The 25,281-nt window shown below is 43.5% G+C and overlaps 1 protein-coding gene across 1 annotated transcript; it reads left to right on the top strand.

Moving 5' to 3' along the window:
- Positions 1–421: 421 nt before the first annotated feature.
- On the top strand, positions 422–23,868 carry LOC139287392 (desmoplakin-A-like). The gene is made up of 26 exons (XM_070908392.1): positions 422–905; positions 1,902–1,995; positions 2,689–2,810; positions 2,924–3,074; positions 4,375–4,500; positions 5,074–5,133; positions 5,225–5,392; positions 5,692–5,796; positions 5,899–5,994; positions 6,805–6,930; positions 7,132–7,284; positions 7,489–7,643; positions 7,777–7,903; positions 8,678–8,864; positions 9,324–9,736; positions 9,850–10,028; positions 10,766–10,904; positions 11,217–11,410; positions 12,037–12,199; positions 12,310–12,393; positions 12,476–12,583; positions 12,682–12,780; positions 13,784–15,610; positions 16,979–17,509; positions 21,113–22,253; positions 22,434–23,868. Exons 1-26 carry the CDS (start codon positions 487–489, stop codon positions 23,270–23,272), a joined length of 7,806 nt encoding a protein of 2,601 aa, XP_070764493.1. The 5' UTR covers positions 422–486; the 3' UTR covers positions 23,273–23,868.
- Positions 23,869–25,281: the final 1,413 nt, after the last annotated feature.

Here is a 25,281-nt window from a genome sequence, read left to right as displayed (position 1 = left end):
ACCTACTTCTATACTTGTGAGGACGTAATGCGTTCCAGGTCCTAACCCCAGCCTTAAACATCACCAACCCTGACTGTAGCATTCATGTGAAGCTAGTTTTCACTTTGGATTTGTCTCCACTTTCCCAAATAGTCCCCACCTTCTACAAAAATGTTCTTACTTGACTGAAAGTCGTATTGGTCCCCACAAAGATAGAACTACAACAGCACAAACACACTCCCTGCCTCCAGCTGGGTTTGGAGGGGAGTGGCACGGAAGTTTTTGGCTGGGCAGGTTGGGGAGCGACGGAGAGGTGTGGTCACCCGCCTCCAAAAACAACCCTCCACTGCCGTTTGGTTGCAGTCTGCATCAGAGGGTCGGAGGGTCCGGGACAGGTGGGGACAGGTGGAGACAGAGAGACAAGCTGCCTGCTGCGCCTCTCCTCCGCCCGCTGAGTTTTCAATCAGCGGCTTGTAGAGTCGCTTTGGCTGCCGTTTCCTCGTCAGAATGAGTTTGTACGGGTCTCAGAAGGCCCTGAACATGAGCCGCAGGAGCGGCTCCAGAGGCGACTTGACTGGAGGGACGACCCAGCATTACGCACGGAGCGAGGTCGTGCACGGAGGCGGTAATGGATACGATCCATACATGGACGGATACAACACCTACACCTTCTCAAAGTCCTCTATGGGCGGAATGGGAGGCGGAATGGGAGGCGGAATGATGAGCGGCATGTCAGGCGGCATGGGAGGCGGAATGGGAGGCGGAATGGGAAGCGGAATGATGAGCGGCATGTCAGGCGGCATGGGAGGCGGAATGGGAGGCGGCATGGCAGGCGGAATGATGAGCGGCGTGTCAGGCGGAATGATGAGCGGCGTGTCAGGCGGAATGGGAGGCGGCATGGGAGGCGGCATGGCAGGCGGAATGAGGTATGAATTAATTTCCTGGTTCATCTTTCACCTGTTACATGTCCCTGTCGCCCTCGCTGCAGGACGGAGGAGGATGCATGTCAGTCTCAAAAGCTGGTTGCTATTAAATATTAATCATGGCCGCCTGTTTTATCCCAGTATTCATTTCGCCCCTGCACACCCCGAGTACACATAACAGTCTGGAGGCCAAAGAGCTCTGGCATTTGCAGCTCAAACACCACACTCCCCAATGAAATGCATGATTACTTTTGCAGGGAGATAATTACAATCACCTGACATTCACGCCTGTTTGAGTTTTGCGAAAAGTTCTCCACAAACTGATTGTCTTAAGTAAAGTTGCAAGTCACAGCAAAGTTTTCAAAGCACTGGGCTGCTGTGCATTCATTGTTTGTTTGTTGAGGGAGTTACCATGTTAGCTGACTCTTATCTTGCAGAATTGAAAATTGCCACTGTGTTGTGCAGATAGTTTTAAATTATAATTCAGCTTCTTCTCTGCAGCTTCCTTCCCCGGAGAGAAATGCTGAGTTTGATTTATAGCTCACACTGAACTGCTACCACTTACTGGTTCCAGTCCCTCCCCACTATCACCCACAGAGGAAACATGTCACTGTGGCACTTTTACAAAGGTTTCTGATATTTACTAGCAGATCTGGAAAAGTCAGGGTCTAAGTCTAAGTCACTAGAAGTGGACCGATATATATCAGCCGATGTCAGCGAAGGTCAGAAGCTTAGATGATATAATTGGTGCAAAGTAGAAAATGTGCAGCTGTTTTGCATAAATACAAAATTATAGTCTCTTTTTCTGGCTAAATGCAGCTTCTTTGTGAAATACCGGCCGCCAAAAACATTCAAATGAAACGATCTGAGGAGAGAAAATCTCTTGTTGGTGAAACTGCTCACAAGGAGTCGCAAGTAGACGTAGCTTCATTTTAAGGTTTCACATAATAAAAAAGTTGGGAAGCACTGGTCTAAACTGTGATATTGTGGGTGTTGCAGTGTCTCCAGCCTCAGTGCCGTCCACCAGAGGGCCATGATGCTGCAGGGCCAGTGCCAGGAGTTCCTGAAGAAAGCTGAATATGCCCTTCAGTCTGTGAGTCATGATACTTGTTGTGTTTCACTTCTTATCGCCTCTTTTCCTTCAGTAGTGAAAATGGAAGCCTGTGTGGGTCAGAGCTCATTCTGTAGGTTTTTATTTCAAAAGAAGAAAAGCTTCGTGTTGCAGCTTCACTTGTGTTGGCAGACAGAAATGTAATTTAAATTGAGTGGATGATTAAGCCTTTAATGTGTGTGTCAGAACGCTGAATAGAAACCAGGCTGACAGTGACAGCATTTTATTTATCTCTCTGTTGGATCTCTTTTTGGAGCCAAACCCCCTCGAGCCATATTTCAACAATGCATCCACAGATAGCTTTACATAGTTAGAGTGAGTTCTGCAAACATTTAAGTTACAGCGCGCACACACACACACACACACACACACACACACACACAACGTCGTTATTATTTGTTTTCCTGCAAAGTTCACCACATGTGCAAAAAGCCATCGCTGTATGTGTGAGTGATTTATGAGCTTGTTGACTGGCGTCCTCGGCTCTGACCCTCCTTCCTTTCAGAAATTATTATCCAGTTTCTCGTGGGATTTTTTTTCTCACCAACACTTTTCGGTTGGTTGACATTAAATACATTTGATAAAAGCGAAGGAAATTCTGCAGGATTTTTGTTTTTTTCTCAGTTTACACGTCAAAAAAATTAACATTTTGCACATTTTGTTGGGGCCTTGCAGGGCAATGCCCAGGGTGATGCAGAGCGCTACATGGCCATGGCCAAAGAGACCATTGAGCAGCTGAAGAGCTGCGCGGTGGACCTGAGACAAATGGGACAGCCCAACGACAACGTAGTCAGAACGTGAGGAAGACTTCTCTCTTTCCTTCTTCCTCTTCTGATTTCCCTTTTCAGAGTTCCATCTGTAACTGAAATAACAAACATACAAGTCTTACTAAATGTCCTCCCTCCTTTAGTTTGGAGATCTGTAAAGACCAGCTGAAGGGGGTCCACATGGCCATCACAGGCACCCTGCACAGGAGGAGGAGCACCAGAGGGAGCTCCGGAGGCTGGGAGGAGCCTGGAAGGAGCTTCCAAGACGCTATGGCCTGGATGGCACAGCACAAGGTGCGCACACACACACACACACACATACATCATTTACCCATAAGGATGTGTTCTCTGTCCATAGAGAGACTGTAACATTATCAACATTATTTCAAGCACTAGTGTTTATGAATGTAGCACGAGTACGAGTGCAACAGAATGGGAGAAGGCTGTGTGTGTGTCTCAACGTTGATCGCTGGCAGCTTTGCATTTGTTGCATTTGGATGACCTGGAAGACAAATAAAAACATCGTGTCTGCAAGTTTTGGAAATTAAGTTCTGAATTTTTCCAACCATGAACCACGATCAAAGGCACGATGTGTGTTTTGGTGACGATACAGTACGCATAGTTGAAGAGTTACTGATGAAACATTTGTGTGTTTCTAAACAAATGATTCTTTAACATGTATGGCAACTACAAACCATTAACGACACCATGAAATATTAACAACTTAGATTTAGTTTTTGTCTTTTTATTTGAAGACGTGTCAGTTTCAGAGTGATGGCCAGGTTCCAATCCTGACTTTTGATTGACTGACTTTAATTTCACTCTCAAATATCTTTACAAGACATCGAACCAGCCTCCAGAAGGTCTCTCAACATGCTTTTCATGTTCCATTGGTATAAAAATCTAAAATGTGCATTAACAGAAACTGCAGACACCCCACAGAAAAAGAAAACACATGTGAATATTGTTGTTTGATGCATTAGAAAGACGTCTTTACAAGGTAATTTATAGATTTAGAGTGGAGTATCACTTTAAGAGACAGGAGCAAACAGTGTCAGTGAACTGACAGATCTCATTAAACCAGAACACTGTGCACACAGCGCTGACACAGTTTGCACATGAAAGCATTCCTCTGGTAAGTGGATGAAGGCGGTCGTGCTCGGAGCAACTTCTGTCTGACATTAACAACAATGAATTCATGAGGAATCAAAAGAAGACAAGCACAAGTTCAGGGGAAGTACTGCAGGGAAGCAAACTTTAAAAGAAGCTTTTGTTCTGTCTTTAATTCTCAGATCAATTTTCTTCTGGTAGATTCCTGAGATGTTTTCAGTGAAGAGGCTCATAAATCCTCCAAATAATTCCTGATCCAACTTGTTTCTCTGACGCCACCTGCTGGTGGCATTAAGTGCATATCAGGCAAATGTTAGAAAAACAACTGACTCACATCTCACTCTCAGATACTTCAGATACATAGTTTATGTGTTTTTTCTGTCTATCTCAAAATGAACTCTCTCTTGTTTTTAATATGTTCAGTGTGTGTTTCTGCTGAGCTGATGATTAAAATACATGTTTCTGCGTCCGTTTGGTGTCTCAGCGTCTGATTGAAACTGCTCCCTGGGGGGACGATTCTGCAGCCATCGAGCAGCAGCTCATCAGCCACCAGAAGTTTCACAGCTCCATCCAGAGGAGTCCCGAGATGGACCGGGCCAGAGACGACCTGGTGGGTTCACATCACTCTGTGGGAAGCTGTGGGGCTGCCGTGCACCGTGTCATTATTGATGGAGAAAAAAAAGCCCAGTGTGTTGTTGTTGTTGTTGTTGTTATAAGCAGAAGTCACAATAATCAGTTTCATGCTTCTATTTGTTATGATTTGATTCAGAAACCAGACAGAATTTAGACAACCTGTACAGTATAGTTCCTCTCTCCAAGGATGCACAATCCTCTAAATGAGTTCATGATGACGTAGAACATGTTGACAAATTGTAAATCTGCACCTGGATCTCGTTCTGCAGCAGAATACAGACAGACAGACAGACAGACAGGCAAGGGATGCATGTGAAAATGTAAAGAATTCCTTTAAAGAAGTTTAGTCTATGACTTACCTTCTCCTGAATTGTTATCTTGAGACAGGAGCTTTCCTCCTTAGTGAAATAAGATTGAAGAGATCTCTGGCTGCTATAGCTAACACTTAGTTTAGATTAGGGTGTTTGTTATGTTTTGTCTCATAGAGCTTCATGTTTTTCTGTATGTCTTAAGATAACATATTGAGAGTCTCTTGATTCTCTTCCCATAGATTAAGAAAGGAGACAAAGGGAATCTTCATGCTCTGGACCAAGAATGGGACAGTTTACAGGTAAAAGAAAGACAAATGCCGCATGAGCTCATCACCACTACAGTTAAATTGCTGGTCAAATATTTAAAGTCGCTTCCTTCTCCCGTGGCAGCAAATGTCATTTGGTCGGACGCAGCAGCTGCAAGACCTCCAGCAGATCATTCAGGAAATGTCCAAAGAGATCATGTGGGTGAACAGCCGGGAGGAGGAGGAGCTGATGTTTGACTGGGGAGACAAGAACATCGACCAGTACATCCCGCAGAAGCAGGAGAGCTACTCGGTCAGTTAAATGGCAAACGTTCAGTGAGAACCGGGAGAGGATTGGGTTCATTCTGATACTCTGACACCACAGAGACACATTTTTCAGAGCTTCATTCCAGTTGATTAACATTCTTGGCAATCCTGTGAGTCTAAATGACACTAATGCCTTTTTATGAAGTTAATCTGCATCTCATAAGGGAGCAATCATCTGTGATAGATTTTGGCAGCTGCAGTCAGTCATCCACTGAGTGTTCCTCCTGCTGCATGCTGATGTTTTCTGTGTCCCCTGTAATTACTAAACCTCTTCTTATGTAACAGAAACTGATGAGTGCCCTGGAGGACAAAGAGAAGGAACTGAATAAAGTGAAAAACAAAGTGGATACCCTCCTGAGGAAGAACCATCCGGCTTCAGACAAGATCGAGGTGTGCGCCCATTCTTTCATCACGTGTAACTAACGTGTGTGCAAGTGGGAGCCTTATCTTTATTTTTCTTTGTGTTTGTCTGTATTTGTGCATTTATTTCAGGCCTACAAGGATACTCTGCAGACTCAGTGGAGTTGGCTCCTTCAAATCACCAAGTGCATTGATGTTCATCTGAAGGAGAATGCAGCTTACAGCCAGGTAAACATAACACTTAAAGCTGCTCTGATAAATATTTTTATGTTAACAATTGATGAAATGACTACGTGTAATGGAAAGGTCGTTACCCCAAGAGAATTATCAAGGGACCTTCAGCTCTACGGAGCTGTTTAGTATCTTTCAGCTCATTGTTTTGGTTTTTACAGCCCACAGCTTTACCGTTTTGGTCGACTCTCAGCGCTCTCACCACCGTCATTTCCACAAACAAGCTCTGATAAACTCACTGTACACCACCCGCCCAGCACCCAACAGCAGACAGACAAAGTTAGAGACTAGCTGTTGGACATAGTGGACCTTTTAGCTGCTAAAGAGCCAGATATTTTCCTCTGGAGTTGGTGAAGACCAAAAACAGAGCTAAAAGGAGAGTGAGATGTTCCTGTCTCTCTCTGCACTTTCAACTATTGAATGAAAGCACAAAAATAAAAGTTTTGAAAAACAGATTCCGCCCCCAACCCTCACATTTAAACACATAGTGGCATTAATAGATGCAAAGGTATGATGTCACTGTCATGTGATGAGCTGAATCAGACGGACACCTCTCATCTCTTGTGATCAATTAAGTTACCATATAGTGGTCTAAACAGTAACCTCACTCATTAAATATAGAGGATTTTCTGTGTGGGGGCCTCTGCTTCTTTTCCCTGAAGGTTATTATTATATTTCATTAATATACATTCATTTTTGTGAACAGAGGTGGTCATAAAGTGAAGCGGGCCCCCTTCACTTAATAACTAACCCTAATCATCTCTTTTATACATCTCACACTTTATAACATTATGCATTTATCAATAGTTCTTCAAGGAGGCCAATGAGACGTACGGCACCCTGCAGAAGGAACATGAGACGGTCCGGAGGAAGTTCAACTGTGACAAGAACACTTCACTGGAGAACCTACTGGAGCTCCTCAGGGGCCTGGAGGTACAGCGTCTTACAGCAGATCAGCTGGGCTTCATCAAAGGGGGTCATAGTACATAGTTACCATATTATGTCTGTTCAAGTTTCAGTCTTTCTCACTGTGTGTTCAATTGTATTTTTATTTTCATCACTTTGTTTTTCTGTTTTAATAATAATAATAGTATTATTGATCTGCATCAGTGTTATTATTGATGTTGTTTTCAGATGGAGAAGGAGAAGATTATGGAAAACAAGAGGCAGGTTCAACATCTGGTCAACAGGTCCAAGAGCATTGTGAGACTGAAACCCAGAAACCCTGAAGAGAAGAGCAGCAGCCCCGTCATCGTCAAAGCCCTGTGCGAGTTCAAACAAGACCAGGTCCGTTTTCTAATGAACTCAGTCTCTCACACACACACACACACACACACACACACACACACACACACACACACTGTTGTATGTTTAAGCCACTGACTCTTACAGGTTGTTCAAACACATTTTAAAATGTTCAGATTGATTATATTTTGTCCAGATTTGATTCTGTGTGTTTATTTAAAAATGAATTTTCATTGGGCTCCACAGAAAGTGATCTGTAAGGGCGACGAGGCGATCCTAAATGACAACGGTCAGCGCAGTAAGTGGCAGGTTACAGGCCCGGGAGGACTGGATATGTTGGTGCCCTCCGTGTGCCTGATCGTACCGCCTCCTAATCCACTCAGCATCAGTCTGGCCAACAAGTAAGACTCAAAAATAGTTTGTTTTGACACATGATGATGATGATGAGTGTGCAGTTGTTGGCTAAGAAGAAGATACGATTAAACTTGTTGTTGTGAGTTAAGGTTTAAATGACTTTCTTTGTGTTATCCGAAGGAATGAGCAGTACTATGAGTCCATCCTGTCAATCTGGAATCAGCTGTACATCAACATTAAGAGTCTCAGCGCCTGGCAGTACTGTCTCCTGGACATCAAACACATCAACTCCCTCACCATCTCCATGGTGAGTGCTGAATAAACTCTGTCTCTGTTGTTTTCAATGCATGAATATGTTTATTTACTTCGCGAAGAAAATAGTACATGCAACATGCAATATGTGAACATTAAATCAGAGCTGGATATTATTGGCAAAGCTAAAGGCTCACTTTAACTTTTAGGAATAGTTCAACATATTGGGAAATAAAACTTATTCGCTTTCTTGCCGAGAGTTAGATGAGAGGATCAATACCACTCTCATATCTGTCCGTTAAATAAAAGGCTACAGCCGGCTGGCCGTGAGCTTAGCTTAGCATAAAGACAACATTGGGAAACAGCTAGCATGGCTTTGTCCGAACAGAATCCCCTCGCAGCATCTCTAAAGCTCATTAACTAATGTGTTAAATCTCGTTGTAGTTTTATGGGGGATTTTGTGTTGGACTATTTATCGGCAAGGCGCAGTGACTTCCTGAACTCTTGTTGCCAGGCAACCGGTGGAGACGTCAGGAAGTCATTGCTCTCTTTCTTGGTGACAAAGTGAATTTCACTTCAAGTTTCCATTCTGTCGTTTTTCCATGTACATTTGATAAATTATATCATAGTAAGTCACAAAAAGAAAGGAAGAAAGGAAATCCAGGCTGTTACTACTACTACATTTGTATTTTACTTATTTTACTCTGTACTTTATGTGATACTTAAAATTAAAAACCATACAACAGATACATGAAGTATTATGGTGAAGCTTTTGTTATCTGATGTTGTTTAGACCTCAGTCAAACATAACGTCTGTGTGTTTGTTCAGCTGGCCCGGATGCGTCCTGAAGAATACCGCCAAATTATCAACAGCCTGGAGACTCACTTCGAGGAGTTCAAAGTGAGCTGCAATGGCTCCCAGATGTTTGGTGATGAGGACAAGAGGAACATGGAGAGCCAGTTCACGGGAGCCCAGACCCACTATGACCAGCTGGTGGTGCAGCTGCCTGTTTACAGTCAGTATTACAAAATATACAGTAATGCTCAGGAATAAAAAACAAAACCAAAAAAAAACTCCTCACCTTCCTCTGCATGAAACAAACTTGTGAAATTTATATTTTGATTTACAGGTGATTTTATTATTGTAATAAAAAGATGCTACAATTGAACAAATATCAAAGCTTTGGCCAGGAAACTGAATTTCTGCAGTTAGTGCATTTATGATACAGACATTCAGGCCACATCTGTAATTATTTTGTTAGACTAATTGTAGTCACAAGACTACCAAGACCTATTTCAGTATGTGTTATATGTTATTTGCTAGTTTAATATAAATGTTTGCAGGGCCAAAGAATAAATAAATAGATAAATAAATAAATAAATATAGATAGATGGAGAGAATAAGAAATGACTTTTTAACCATTACACTTTTTCCTCCACCAATTATGAAAAACATCTCTTATGTCTATTCACAGTTGCTCAACAGGAAAACATGGAAGCGCAGCAATCAGCTGAGTATCAACGCCAACAGCAGCTGATTATAATACAGCAGCAGCAACAACAAGCTGCCGCCGAAGAGGAGGCCAGGAGGCTGGAAGAAGAAAGACGGAGGGCGGAGATGAAAAGACTGGCAGAGAGGAAAGCAGAAATGAAGAAAGAGGTGGTGAAAAAAGAGCACGTGATTAAGAAGGATGTAGTAAAAGTGACCAGGACAGAGCCGGCCAAGAAGAAGGTGGTGTCCTCTTCTTCATCCTCCCGCAGCTTATCTGAGCTGCAGGCGCTCAGACTGAGACTGGAGGGCGCGGAGGACACACTGAGTCAGCACATTCACATCTGCCTCGGAGACGACGGGATGTACGACTGTGGCCTCAAGATCACTCAGTTGGAGGTGGACACAAAAACTCTTGAATACAAGAAAAACAGACATGCATGTGCTATTAAAAACTAACCTTATTCCCCATTCACTGCAATAACTGTATTTGTGTGTATGTTTCCCTGTAGACGGTGCAGCGGGATGTTGACTCGATGCGTGAGGGGTACATGCTTCTGAGGGAGCGTATCATGAAGGAGCTGGAGGGCATGAATGATTCAGATAAAGCCCAGTTCCTCCGCAGTGAGGTTGGAGTCATCAACCAAAGACTGAGCAGTCTGGAGAGCAGCTCATCAGCTTACCTGCAGCGGTACGATCACGCAAACCAACTCCAACTGTTGTTTTTAAGCTTTGATTATTCAGGACGTCTCATTGATATTCGCTGCAAGAAAGTTAGATGATTCAGTCTAACAAATCAATAGGTTATATGTTGAATTACGTTCAGAAGAAAGAGTGTCTGTGAGTTAAAAGTGTGTTGCAGAAGGTGCAGCGTACCCAGAACCCACCTGTCCCGTCAGTGTTGTAATAAGACACCTGTTACAGTAACTTTAAATTCAACTAAGAATGTTAAATGTCCCAGCAGTTTGTAAAGCAAAGCCTTATAATCTAATAGTTTAAGGGTTGTGGCAGCATGAGTATGTAGAATAATTCTGTAAATCAGAATAGAAAATATAGTGGGTTGTATAATAGTTTTTCTGTTTTTAAATAAGAAATTGTCCTTTCTGGCTTAAGAATTCAATTAAAATGTTTGCTCGTAAACCCAAATTTCAAAAGCTGCAGCACAACGTTGCTTTTTATGACCACCAAGAACATTATTAGCCTCCAGAGCGACAGAAAGTTGAGAGTTTACCGGTGATTTGGGGAGTTTAGACAGACAGCACAGCTTAGATACAGATTACTGTTACTTAGTGTATTAAAGTAGGCTCAGTTTTCTCACATTATGAAGCTACTCTGACAAACTGATCTCACACATTATCTACAAAATTAAATGTATTCTATCTCCTTTTCTGTTTCTCCTCCTCGCCGTCATTTCTTCCTCTGTATCAGGCTTCGGGCTCTAAGGGACATGCTGGAGAGTGTGTCACGAGCTGAAGACATAGTGAAAGTTCATGAGGCGAGACTGACGGAGAAGGAGACCACCTCTCTGTCGCCCAGTGAAGTGGAGGAGTATACGTTGACCCTGCAGGTATTTTCTAAAATATTTAGATAGAGAGTTTCAGTGAACTTCTTACATGTATTGCACAAGTAAAAAAGAAGCACTTGTGATACTGCAATCTTTGCAGCCTTTTCTTCGGCATCTCTCAGTGTCATACTTGGCAGGCTGCAGCTGGGACAGAATACCAATGCATAGCTCAGTGGTCACCCATCATTTTAAGTTAGAAAAGCTGGTGTCCCACTGTGTTGCTGTTAGTAACGCCACGATACTTTAAAAATATCCTGGTAACCGGTCAGGGATATCACATTTGACTGGTGTTTTCTGTGTGTTGCTGATGTGTAGAACATTAAAGCAGAGCTGGATCAGAAGAAGGATGTCCTGGCCTCCATGGAGGCAGAGTTGGCCAAGGCGAGCCACTGGAATGGCCAGGTTGGCGGGGCCTTCCACAGGTGTGACATGATGCTGTCCAAATACACTGACCAGGTGGGCCTGCTGTCAGACCGCTGGGGACGAATCCAAGGACAGATTGACACCAGGTATGTCTCTCTCTCTCTCTCTCATAACTATTTTATACCAAGGACCTGTGTTCGACCTGTGTTACACCAAACCTGTGTCGAGCCGTTCACACACGACGCAGATATGGGTCAGGGTTCAGGCAGTGAGTCACATTGTCGTCTACTCTGTGATCATTCATCTCATGTCAAACCTATTTACTGTGAGACACTTAAGTGAAACTATTAGTTGATTAATTGATTAGACAATTGATTATACAACAGTTTATCAAGCAAACAATTACATTTTTGGACTGCTGATTGAGTAAAACAAACAGTTTTAAGGTGGCACCTTGGGCTCTGGGTACTGATGATTGGCATTTTTCACTATTTCTTGATATTTTATAGATTCAACTATTAATTGATTAATTAAAAAAATAATGGGAATAATGATGGGATGAATAATGGGAATGAAAATAACCATTTATTAAGGGTTAGACACAGGACAGCCCCTTTTACACCAACCTGCATGGGTTTACAGCTTTGTGTGACAGGGAACTCACTCTCTCAGCCTTTCTCTCTGTTTCACATTAATCAATAGTTATCAAAGTGCCTACTGAAAAAGATGCTGAAGATATGTTTTTTTTCTTTATTTCTTTATTCTTGCTCAGACTCCAGGATTTGCAGTTGTATCAGCCTCAGCTGCAGCACTACAAGCAAACCAGCACCTCCCTTATGGACTGGATCGATGCCACGCGGACAAAACAAAACGCCCTGCAGGCCACCAAGATACAGAACATCGAAACACTGATTGACCACATTAACAACCAGAAGGTCTCCTGCTCAGCCCCGCATTGTTATCAGTTAACTTGTTTACAGTGTTGAGGGTCCATGCGTGTTAAGTCATTAGACATCTGACGTCTTTATGTTATTGTGTTCTCAAGGCCCTGAACTCAGAAATCAAAGCGAAGAGGGAGACAGTGGAGAGAGTGCTGAAGGACAATGAGGCCTGTGTGAATTCTATCAGGGTAAGAAGGCGTATTAATACAGACTATATCGAACTCCTCAAAATGATGTGTGATATGAATGTATTAACAAACTGTTTTACAGGACTATGAAACGGACCTTGCCTCTTACACCTCTGGTTTAGAGACTTTGCTCAACATCCCCATTAAAAGGACAATGCTGAGGTCGCCATCGATGGATCTTAATCAGGAGGTAATGAAACCAAATCACCGAATCAGTGAATTTAAGTGACTGTGTGAAAGTGTATCTTTTATCTATTAATCCTTGAGTTTGCTGTGTTTTTGTCTCAGGCCACACAACTGCAAACCCGTTACATGGAGTTGCTTACCCAGTCTGGCGACTACTATAAATTCCTGGGAGAGCTGCTCAAAAACATGGAGGAGCTCAAGGTACTGATGTTGTATTTTGTAGTTCTTTAATATTTGTGCTTGCTGTATATCTTTTAATACAATTTTTGTTTGTGTTGTGACTTAATTCATATTTTGTCAAATGTTTGCTTTCTACGTTTTTTTGTTTGTTTGCTTTTAGGTTTTATCATCATCCTGCCTAATGACTGTCGACAAGCCAGCAATTTGGCTAAATTTGTCACATTTACATGATAAGGATGTTAATTAATGTTCATTGTCCCTGATGGTTAAGTTGAATTAAACTAAATGACAAAGTTAGTTTTAAGTTGAGCTTAATTGAGTCAAGTTAAGTTGTGTTAAGGTAACACGTTTTAGTGTTGGAAATTCAACCTTTTTTTAAAAACCCTGAATACTAAAGCTGCACGAATGGACATTTTTATATGGACAATGGAAAACATGACTATGTGTCAAACCTACAGAGAGTTTTTGCAGATTCCGCAGTTCTCCTCCGCTCCAGAGCATGCTTTGGCATTTTTAATTTTTCATTGCTTTGGTTTTATGGCCTGCAACTTTACGTTTCCAGCTGCAGCAGGCAGCTTATTCAGCGAAAAAGCTCTGAAAAATCCGCTGTACACTACCTGCCGAGCACCAAACCTAAGACAGGCAAAGTTAGAAACTAGCTAGTGAAGACATGCAGCAAAAAAGCCAGATATTTTTTCTCAGAAGTATGGTGAGTAAGGAGACCAAAACAGATCTAAAAGGAGAGTGAATATTGGACTTGACTCCAGCTGAATGTAACATTGCTCCAGCTTGCTGCTGATAAGGTGATTGTGTGTACAGCTTGTTGCGCTGCCCCCAAGTGGCAAAAAAAATCATTAATGCAGGTTTAAAGAAGCCATGGATATTATTTGCATGTTGGGTGAGTCCATGAATCAGTTAAACCCATTCAAATCAGTTACTCAAGTACACTGTGGTAAAGTGCTGTGTTTTCATTCAACTTCTCAAAACTACCTCTGTATTCATCTATGCTGTGTTTTGCTTTCAGATTCGTAACACAAGGATTGACCTGTTAGAGGAAGAACTTCGCCTGCTGAAGGCGGACATCCAAGACGGCAACTCCAAGAACAAAACTCTGGAAGATGCCGTTTCCCGCTACCAGCTGGAGTTGTCCCAGTCACAGAACCAGTTGCTGTCGATGGAGGAGGTGAAACAAAGCGCTGCGCTGCAGTGCAGTGCCACCAAGGAGAGCCTAGACACGACTCAGAGCCAGCTGGCAGACCTCAATGACCAGGTGACACATCTCCAATACTTGCTTGACGAAGAAAAGAGGAAGAGGAAGCTGGCAGAGGAGCGCTACACTCAGCAGCAGGAGGAGTACGATGTGGTCCTGAGGAAGAGGCAGAAAGAGCTGGAGACAGTCAGCTGGTCCAAGATGGAGGTGGAGAAGAGTGTGGCAAACAAGGACCACGAGATTGAACAGCTGCGGCGGCAGCTGGCTGACGAAGCAGCGAGGGTCAAGGAGCTACAGAATCAGATGTCAAAGGTAAGAAGCCAATGCAGTACGGAGATCAATAACTTAAAGCTCAGCTACGAATCCCAGATCCACGTCAGCCGCACAGACATCCAGAGGCTGGCAACCCAGAGGGAGGAGGATACAGCTGAGCTCCAGCTGCAGTATGACAGGATGGTGGCAGAGAGGAGGGATGTGGAGGAGGAGCTCAGGAGGCTCAGGATGTCTATCAACCAGGCTGAGGAACAAAGAAAGAGGGCAGAGGAAGAAGCTCACAGTCAGCGTGCTGTCATCACAGAGGAAGGGCGCAGGAGGAGAGAACTGGAAAGTCAGGTGGAGGCGCTGATGAGGCAGAGAGACGATGAAAGCAGCCAGTATACAGAGGAGCTGGCTGAAGTCACAAAGAGTCTGCAGGAGAAGAGTGAGGAACTGGTCTACGTCACACACAGTCTAGAGGAGGAGGCCCGCAGGAGAAGAACTATAGAGGAGGGGCAGGATGTGCTTGAACAGACTTTAGCCCAGCTGCAGGTGAAGTTAACCAGTTCATCAATGGCCGTGACCCAGCTAGGGGAGTGCGAGGAGGAGCTTCAGAAGATGCGTTTGGAGCTGGAGAGGGAGAGCAGGGAGCATAGCAGAGTAGAACAGAACATGAGCAGGTTACAGGGACGCATGAAGGACCTTCAGGCTGTGAGAGATGGGCTAGAGAGCCAAGTGGAGAATCTGAGGAAGGCTAACCAAGAGGAAGTGGCTAGAAGAAGGCAGGTAGAAATAGAGCTGGAAAAGACCACCATAGCCGTGACAGAGTACACCAGCACTATTGCCACGCTACACCAGAGCCAAAAACAAGCCAGCACATCAGAAAAGAGAGGTGAAGAAGAGCGTCTTAGGTTGCAGGAGGAACTGGAGAGAAGCTTGAGACAAAACAAGACCTCCGCAGAGCGCATGACACAGCTGAGCGCTGAGCTGAGGGCCCTGCAGCAACAACTCCTCCAGGAGCAGGCCAAAGTCAAAGAGGCAAACCTCAGGAATGAAGGTCTTTACAGAACTATAGAGGAGAGGAGTAAGGCACTGAATGAGAACTCTGTTGAGCTTCAAAGGCTGAAGGAGATGACAGAAACCCAGACCAAAGAGAGGCTGAGGCTGGAGGAGGAACTACGGACAGCACGACATGATAAAGAGGAAATTGTGAGATCCAAACAAGGGTGTCATGATGAGCTCTCCTCTCAGATTACTGCCCTGGAGCTGCAGCTAAAGGCCAGTGAGCGCAGCAATGTAGATTACCGCAACCTGGTCTCAGAGCTCTCCTCGGAGAGGGAGAAACTCAAGCTGGAGACTGAGAAAATACAAAAGCAGGCCATCGAGGTACATGGAAGTTTGGCACTTAGTCCTGGACTGCTCTCATCTTTACAAATCAGAGTCCTAATTTGGATCAATCAAGTAGCTATCACTGTCTGTAGCCAAACTTTAGCTTGCATGCTGGAACACCTCTAGATCCCTTTTAGATGCCACCCACTTGGTAACTCTGATTTGAACACATACATATCTGTATGTGTTTGAATAGACGTGTATGTCATTCACTTGCTTGCGATCATAATCTGTGCCTCTCTGCTTGCTGGTCTCCTGAGACCCTCCCTGCCCACACTGTGCAAAGATGTGCGTTCTGCATGCTTTTTTGCCTTTACTTCTTTTTCCCAGAATGCTCAACATCGTCAATGACATCATTATCGCCTGTCTTTTGGTCTAATGCAGTCTAATTATTGTTTTTCATACTATTGTAGTATCTTAATGGTCTTTAAGACACATTTTGTAAACTTGTAAAAACAGCACTGATTTGCACTTAAAGTATCCACTATTTATTGTAGTATTTGAAGCACCTCTTCTTGCAATTTTAGACCAGTCAATCAAGATTGGCACTCGTCTTCTGGCATTAGCTGTTTGTGCTGTTTTGCAAATTTACAGAATGTATTCCAATCTGAATAAAACAATAGTCAAAATAGTTGGTCTGCTTATTTTGTAGTTGTAGTTGATATAAACAATGTAGTGTCAGTATAGTTTGCAGGATTGGGAAGGTTGATTTCACAATGAAAATGTATAGCTTTTTGAATTTCTTTTTTTACTGAATAATTTTCTTAGAAAATTAACTATTAATTAATTGAAAATGTACTTCCCAGTCTTGTAAGACATTGTCTTGTGTTTTTCTGAAGAGAAAAAGCAGTTTGCATAATACATTGCTAACTTAACAAAGCAAATGATATTTTAGCGGAATGCACACAGACTTGCTATTTATGAGTTTTGATTATTATTATAATCAATATAATCAATCAACAGCTTTTGGTTTATTCAATTGTTGTACATTTAACACTGTACCAGTCTATTTTGTCACATTTTAAATTAATACAGATGCAGGACAAAAAGACAGGAGCTACAGCAAGAACAGAAACATTGAATTTGCAAAAATAATTAATAGAGCAAGTATGTGTGCTATCCTATAGTCCTAAAGTTTACCATTAAGGTTTACTAGCACCAGTACAAACTGGGTTTGAGGTGCAGTTCATTTTAATGGTAGCATGATAATTTCTGATTATTTAATTATTTCAATCCAAACCAAGTGTCATTGATTGTATACTGTGTTGTAAAATGCAGAAGATAGTGTGGTTCTTGATATACAGTACATGTATTAATGTATTTCTGAGTTGACTAACTCTTTTTTTCCCTCTATACTTTCTGCAGAAAACAGCCATGATGCAATCCATTCAGTCCCAGTACAGTGAGATTGTAACGGAGAGAGATGATCTGTTGCTGAAGCTGCAATTGTCAGAAAAGGACAAAGCTCGCCTCCAAAAGCTAGAGGAGGAACTCAGTCGCATTAAACTGTCCCTAGAGTCTGAGCTTCGCAATAAGCAGCGTCTACAGGAGGAGAACGAGAGGATGAAGAAGGATTTAGGTTACTGGAAGGACCAGAATGATAGTAAGCAGGGCCTGATCAGGCAATGTGACACAGACAAGGAACGTCTGGAGAGGGAAAAGGACTCTTTGAAAAGTGAGATAGAGAGGCTGATGAAGGAACTCAGGGAGCTTGAGGAGTCATATAAAAGTAGGCTGTTAGCTATCCAAAAAGAACTGCGAGAGGTGACCATTGTCAGACAAAGCATGGAAACTGAGCTAAAGAGAGTTAGAGAGCCCCCAACCTTGGATCCCTCCACTCTGGTATTTGATGGAGTTCGCAAACCAGTCACAGCAAACCAGTTGCTTGACTGTGGTGTTTTGGACAAACCGACATTCAGCCAGCTTGTGAAGGGGCAAAAGACTGTCCCTGATGTATCTGTCGTCAAAAAGGTCAGTCTAAAAGGAACAGGCCCAATTGCTGGGGTGGTAATTGAAGTTCCGAAAGGTTCTGGGTATATTACTGGACCCTTATCCAAAATGACTTTCACTGAAGCCAAGAAAGAGAATCTCCTGCCACCAGTTAGCGTTGACCTGCTGCTGGATGCTCAGGCTGCCACAGGCCACATAATTGACCCCAGAACTAATCAGAAGTTGACAGTTGAAGAGGCATGTAATCAAGGTGTGATAGATGAAGAGGACAGAGAGAGGTTGCTAGCAGCAGAAGCTGCAGCTGTAGGATATAGTGGTGCTGGCACAAACAAACCCCTTTCAGTATTTGAGGCCATGAAGAAAGGACTGATAGACAAGACCACAACACTGCGTCTGCTACAAGCCCAGGAGTCTACGGGGGGCATCCTAGATCCCATACTCAGTGTGTTCCTTCCCAAAGACACAGCCATTGAGCGTAACCTAATAGATGATGACGCATATCGTGCTCTGAATAAGAGGCCTGAGCTATACCTGGACCCAGACAGTGAGGAGGGTGTAACCTATATGTCAATGAAGAGGAGATGTAAGGTAGAGCCACACACAGGCCTTCTGCTTCTTCCTATCCCTGAGAAGGTAGACCCCTCCAAACTAGTCTTTGATGGTGTTCGGAAACCTGTCACAGCCAAGCAGCTGCTTGATTGTGGTGTCTTGGACAAGCCAACGTTTAAAAATCTAGAAATGGGGAAGGAAACGGTCCCAGATGTATCTGTAGATAAAAATGTTAATCTGAAAGGGACCGGGCCTATTGCTGGGGTTGTAGCTGGGAGTCAAGGCAAAATGTCTTTGTCAGAAGCCAAGAAAAAGATGCTCCTGCCCGAAGATAGTGCAGATTTGCTACTGGAAGCCCAGGCTGCCACAGGTCATATCATTGACCCTAGAACCAATCACAAGCTGACCGTAGAGGAGGCATGTGCCAGAGGGGTGGTGGATATTAGGGATCGAGACAGATTATTGGCAGCAGAGGCTGCTGCTGTGGGATACAAAGATCCTAGCGTAGTCAAGCCTCTTTCAGTGTTTGAAGCCATGAAGAAGGGACTAATTGACAGGAAGACTGGGCTACGCATGCTGCAGGCCCAGGAGTCTGTGGGAGGCATTCTAGATCCCAATCTCAGTGTGTTCCTACCTAAAGACACAGCTATCAAACGCAACCTTTTGGATGAAAACCTCCGTCAAGCTCTAAAGCAGAGTCCTGAGTGTTACCTTGACCCAGAAACTGAGTATGATGTCAGCTACGGGGCTTTGAAGAAAAGATGCAAGACAGAGCCTCACACAGGTCTGCTACTTTTGCCAATCACTGAGAAGCTAGACCCTTCAAAACTGATCTTTGATGGTGTCCGTAAGACAGTAACAGCACAGCAGTTGCTTGATTGTGGGGTCTTGGACAAACCAATGTTTAACCAGCTAATAAAGGGGGAGAAAACTGTCCCAGAGGTGTCTGCGGATAAGAAGGTCTTTCTAAAAGGGACGGGATCAATTGCTGGTGTGGCAGCTGGACCTTTAGGGAAAATGTCTCTATCAGAGGCCAAGAAACAGATGCTCATGCCCCCAGATAGTGCAGATTTTCTCCTGGATGCCCAGGCAGCCACAGGCCACATCATTGACCCCACAACCAATCAGAAGCTGACAGTAGAGGAAGCATGTGCCAGAGGAGTGGTGGACAACAGAGATCGAGACAGACTCTTAACAGCAGAAGCTGCTGCTGTGGGCTACCGGGATCCTAGCACAGCTAAGCCTCTTTCAGTATTTGAGGCAATGAAGAAGGGATTAATTGACAGGAAGACTGGACTACGTTTGCTGCAGGCCCAGGAGTCTGCAGGGGGCATTCTAGATCCCAATCTCAGTGTGTTCCTTCCTAGAGACACAGCCATCAAGCGCAATCTTTTGGATGAGGATGTCTGTCATGCTCTAAACAAGAGGCCTGAGTGTTACCTTGACCCAGACACTGAGCGTGATGCCAGCTATGGGGCTTTAAAGAAAAGATGCAAAACAGAGTCTCACACAGGCCTGATACTTCTGCCAATCACTGAGAGGAAAGACCCTTCAAAACTGAAGTTTGATGGAGTCCGCAAGCCAGTCTCAGCACAGCAGTTGTTTGAATGTGGAGTCCTTGACAAGCCAACATTTAACCAGCTAGTGAAAGGGGAGAAAACTCTCCCAGCAGTGTCTGTGGAAAAGGTGGTCTATCTAAAGGGGACTGGACCCATTGCTGGGGTGGTAGCTGGACGCAAAGGCAAAATGTCTTTGTCAGAAGCCAAGAAACAAAAGCTCCTGTCTGAAGATTGTGCAGATTTGCTACTGGAAGCCCAGGCTGCCACAGGCCACATCATTGACCCTAAAACCGATCAGAAGCTGACAGTAGAGGAGGCATGTGCCAGAGGGGTGGTGGATATTAGGGATCGAGAGAGATTATTGGCAGCAGAGGCTGCTGCTGTAGGATACACAGATCCTAGCACACCCAAGCCTCTCTCAGTGTTTGAGGCAATGAATAGAGGACTAATTGACAGGAAGACTGGGTTACGTCTGCTGCAGGCCCAGGAATCTGTGGGAGGCATTCTAGATCCCAATCTCAGTGTGTTCCTACCTAAAGACACAGCTATCAAGCGCAACCTTTTGGATGAAAACCTCCGCCATGCTCTAAAGCAGAGTCCTGCTATTTACCTTGACCCAGAAACTGAGCATGATGTCAGCTACGGGGCTTTGAAGGAAAGATGCCAGAAAGAGCCTCACACAGGCCTACAACTTCTCCCAGTCTCTGACAAGGTTGACCCCTCAACACTACTCTTTGATGGTGTCCGTAAGACAGTCACAGCACAACAGTTGCTTGATTGTGGGGTCCTGGACAAACCAACATTTAACAAACTACTGAAGGGGGAGAAAACTGTCTCAGAAGTGTCTGTGGATAAGAAGGTCTTTCTGAAGGGGACAGGGTCAATTGCCGGTGTTGCAGCTGGACCTTTAAGGAAAATGTCCTTTACAGAGGCAAAGAAACAGAACATGATGTCTTCTGACAGTGCTGACATGCTACTGGAAGCTCAGGCAGCCACAGGCCAAATCATTGATCCCAGAACTAATCAGAAACTGACAGTAAAAGAAGCATGTGCTAGAGGAGTAGTGGATAAGGAGGATGAATCAAGGTTGTTTGCAGCTGAGGCTGCTGCATTAGGTTACAGAGATCCAAATACTGCCAAGCTCCTGTCAGCTGGCCAGGCCATGAAGAAGGGATTAATTGACAAGGACACAGCTCTACGTATACTTCAGGCTCAAGAGTCTGCAGGGGGTATTTTGGACCCTGTCCTGAGTGTATTCCTACCCAAAGACATTGCCAGGGATAGGGATCTCATAGACGAGGACCTATACCGGGCCCTTAATCAGTATCCTGAATGCTATCTGGACCCAGACACCCTACAAGCAACTACCTATGTATCTCTGAAGAAAAAATGCAGAGCAGATCCAAGCACAGGTGTTTTGCTTCTCCCTGAACCTAAAAAGCCAATAACTGTCCAGGGGCTCAGGAGCCAGGTGTCAGTCGTGGATCTATTGGATGCAAACCTGCTGAAACGGTCTGATATGGACCAACTGAGGGAGGGTAAATTGACGAGCCAGGACATTGAAAAGCGCCTACATCCCTACCTGAGAGGTTCTACATGCATAGCAGGAGTTTATGATGAGGCCAGTGATAGGGTGATGCCCATCTATCAGGCCATGAAAGATGGACTGTTGCGAACTGGGACCACTCTGGAACTGCTTGAGGCCCAGGCTGCCTCAGGCTTTATAGTTGATCCTGTCAACAACCTTTACCTGACTGTAAGTGATGCCTACAATAAAAGACTGTTTGGGCCAGAGTTTAAGGATAATCTTCTATCAGCAGAGAAGGCTGTGACTGGTTACAAACGTCCTGGTACAGACAAGATTATCTCCCTCTTTCAGGCCATAGAGAGAGGTCTAGTAGAAAAAGGTCATGGCATCCGTCTACTGGAGGCCCAGATTGCCAGCGGTGGTATCATTGATCCCGAACACAGCCATCGCATCGACGTGAACGTAGCCTACAACAGAGGTTACTTTGATAAGGAAATGAACAAGATCCTGACTGATCAGAGTGTTGATACTAAGGGTTTCTTTGACCCTAACACAGAGGAAAATCTAACCTATCAGGAGCTTAAGAAAATCTGTATCACAGATAAGAAGACTGGCCTCATCCTTTTGCCTATCATGGACAAGACAAAGCTAGAGTCAACTCTGAAGAACACTCTGAGAAAGAGGAGAGTGATAATTGTGGACCCAGAGACTAATAAAGAGATGACGGTACGTGAAGCATTTGACAAAGGGTTTATTGACTACGACACCTTCCTGGAGCTGTCCGAGCAGGAGTGTGAGTGGGAAGAGATCACTATCACTGCTCCAGATGGTTCCACCCGGTTAGTTATCATTGACCGGAAGACTGGAAAACAGTATGACATTTCTGAGCTGCTTGAAAAACAAGTCATTAATCAATCAATTCTAGATCAGTACCGATCGCGTACCATCACCCTTACTCAATTTGCAGATATCATCACTAACACGACCAAACATGGATCATCATCATTATCATCATCATCATCATCATCAACTTCAAGACCATCAGCAGCTTCAGGCACGTCTTCAGTGACATCATCATCAACTTTAAGAACATCAGAAGCCTCAGTTCCATCGACAGTAACATCGTCATCATCATCATCAGTCCTATCAAGACCCTTATCACCTACTCTCGCCAAGATGACCACAACAAGAACTACCACTGTCACAGAGCGAAGTGCAACAATCGGCAGTGTAGCTCGAGACTCGCCTGACGGCCTTAGGAATATATCCAGCGTTTCTATCACTCTGGCCTCCCCTTTTGAAACAGTGGGTGAACAGGAACCCGTGGGTGCCATCTTTGACACAGACTGTGTTGAGAAGATATCTGTCACTGAGGCTCTAAATCGTGGTCTGGTAGATTCTATCACTGCCCAGAGACTGCTGGAGGCCCAGGCCTGCACTGGAGGAATCATCAACCCCACGAATGGCCGTAGGCTCGGCATCCAAGAGGCCTCCCGCCTGGGCATAATAGATGATGACATGGCCCCTAAACTCAAGCCTGCCCAGAAAGCCTACATTGGCTTTGAGGATGTAAAAACCAAGAAGAAGATGTCTGCTGCTGAGGCCATGAAGGAGATGTGGCTGCCATATGAGGCAGGGCAGAGGTTCTTGGAGTTCCAGGTTGTAACGGGAGGGCTTTATGACCCAGAAATGGGCCATAGAAGAACCATAGAAGATGCTTTGAAAATGGGCTGGCTGGATAAGAGTGCAGCCCAGAATCTCCTAGACATCAGACACCACACAAAGAACCTGACCTGCCCCAAGAGCAAACTTAAGATCTCTTACAAGGAGGCTCTGGATAATTGCCTGGTGGAGGAAGGCAATGGGGTAAAAATGCTCCCGGCATCATCTGTGTCTTCGAGAGGAATCAGCAGTCCTTACAATGTCTCCTCTGCCCCAGGATCCACCACCGGCTCCAGGAGTGGCTCACGACGAAGCTCCCGCAGGAGCAGTGTGGACTTAGGCTCCCCCACCTCCTCATCAACTAGTCGCTACAGTCTTTCTAGCTTCACTGCCTTCTCCTCCACCAAATGAATCAAGAAAAGTTCCTCCGCATTCATAATCTTTTCTGGCAAATGATTCAGAATTTGTTGAGTATTTTGATTGTTCAGAAAAGAACATGTGTGTTGTTGTTGATAAAAATTCAAAGATAATGTCCTTCAAAGATAATTCTCTTAAATGTTTTGCATAGTTTTAGATTTTAGCTTTGGTGTTGCTATGCTTTTGAAATGCTAAAGTTCAAATGATCAAGAAAATGAACACTACCAAGATATTTTTTTGTGGAAATGAACTAAATTATGAATGGCAGCCATCTTAAAGTATTTGGGTTCAAGATAAAGTTTATATTAATATTATTGTTGGTGTCCCTTAAATAGGCGTAGAAATGATTGTCATATTCTTGAATACACATATTTCAAATATATTTTTTAAGCTTTGCATTGGTAACAATGGTGTTATGTTTACATCTAAATTGTTTTGTGAGGGTAGGGATGCAAGGTTGGGTTACATATATTGGCTTAACTACATTTTGTATTGAATCAGTTATTAACCATTGGTTTCTCTCTGTTTAGTGCTTCCGGTTTTGTAACATTTTCTCAATATCTCAAAATAAAAGCTCTTTGAGTCTTTTACTCTGTCTGACTGTCGTTATTCATGGTCAGTTTCATGTAGAATCAAAACTACATGTAAGATGTCATAGATATTCGTCATTTTGCAGGTAGTTGTTGTAAGAGCCCAAGACGTGAAGGGGACCAGTATGGTACTAATAAAATGTAAAACTTAAAGGGAAGCTATTGTGCTCATTTCCAGCTCTATATTTTCATTTTGTGATTTCACTAGAGTAGCTTTGCATGATTAACAGTTCAAAAAAGTCCTGATTTATCTTATACTGGCCCTTCATGCAGCCCCTCAGTTCACCCTCTGTCTGAAACGTTGACATACATAAACATAAACATCTAGTCTGTGCCTGGAGCAGATGACCATATAAGGACATCCATGCTATCTTGACACAGTGGCCGAAAAAACTGTTGGAAATGGAGCTTTCAGAGCAGTCTGAAGCCTGAGCTTTTGGCTCACAGGGATTACTTTTGCATACTTTTACCTCAGTATTTGGTAACTTTGTGAATGTTTAGTATGAATATCCAACATTGTAACATTATGAATATATAAAAATAATGAAAAGCACAATAGGTCCTCTGTAAGAGTTACAGTTAAGGCTAAGTAGTAGTAATCATACAAAAAGATACTGTTTGGAAATATTGTTTCAGTTTGGTCAAGTCACAAGTAATGAAAGCTAAATATGCTGAAACAAAATATCTGCATTGGTATCATGTTTCATGTTTTCAATTTTCAATTGGACCAAATTGCTTGAAATTTATTTAACATTCCATATTATGTTTTACTGTCTTGTTTTAGGTTTCTTCAGGCAATTATTTTCAGAAATGTTTTATCTCTTCTTAAACCAAATAAAATACTGACCGATAGACATGCACGTAAGCCTTGCTGCTAGTTAAATATGAGCATTTTGGACATCTATTGGCTGTGCCCATTGAAGGAGACTTCCTTTAGTGTAAGCAACAGAGTAGCTAAAGAAGACATATTTATTTAAAAGCACTTAGTCTAGTGTGTGTTTGTATTATAAAGAGTCCCAAAGTTAAATAGAACAAAAAGGATCAACGCTTTAATTATGCGCTATGACGCTTCCTCAGAAAAAAAAGTAGTATGTAGGACACCATGACACCGGACGACGTGCTTTACTTTGCTATGACGTTGCCTTCAAAATAAAAGCCTATTTGTGCCCATTACGATTTGCTTGATACTATAAGCATCAAATAATTCCCAAAGACAGAAGACAGCCTGTATGTTTGAACGAAATAAACAATTTGAAATACGCTACACATTTTTAGGCTCAATTAAACGCCATTTTTAATTTCACTTTTACAACTACTATTTTATTTCGTCAGTGCTACCCGGAAGTATATCGATAACAACAACAACGGTGGTTAGCATGTAGCGGACCGAGGCGTCAATTTATTTTTAGTAAT

This window comes from Enoplosus armatus, chromosome 7, assembly GCF_043641665.1.
Source record: "Enoplosus armatus isolate fEnoArm2 chromosome 7, fEnoArm2.hap1, whole genome shotgun sequence".
Classification (NCBI taxonomy): domain Eukaryota; kingdom Metazoa; phylum Chordata; class Actinopteri; order Centrarchiformes; family Enoplosidae; genus Enoplosus; species Enoplosus armatus.
The sequence above is the reverse complement of the archived record's forward strand: the minus strand, read 5'-3'. Positions and strand labels throughout refer to the sequence as shown.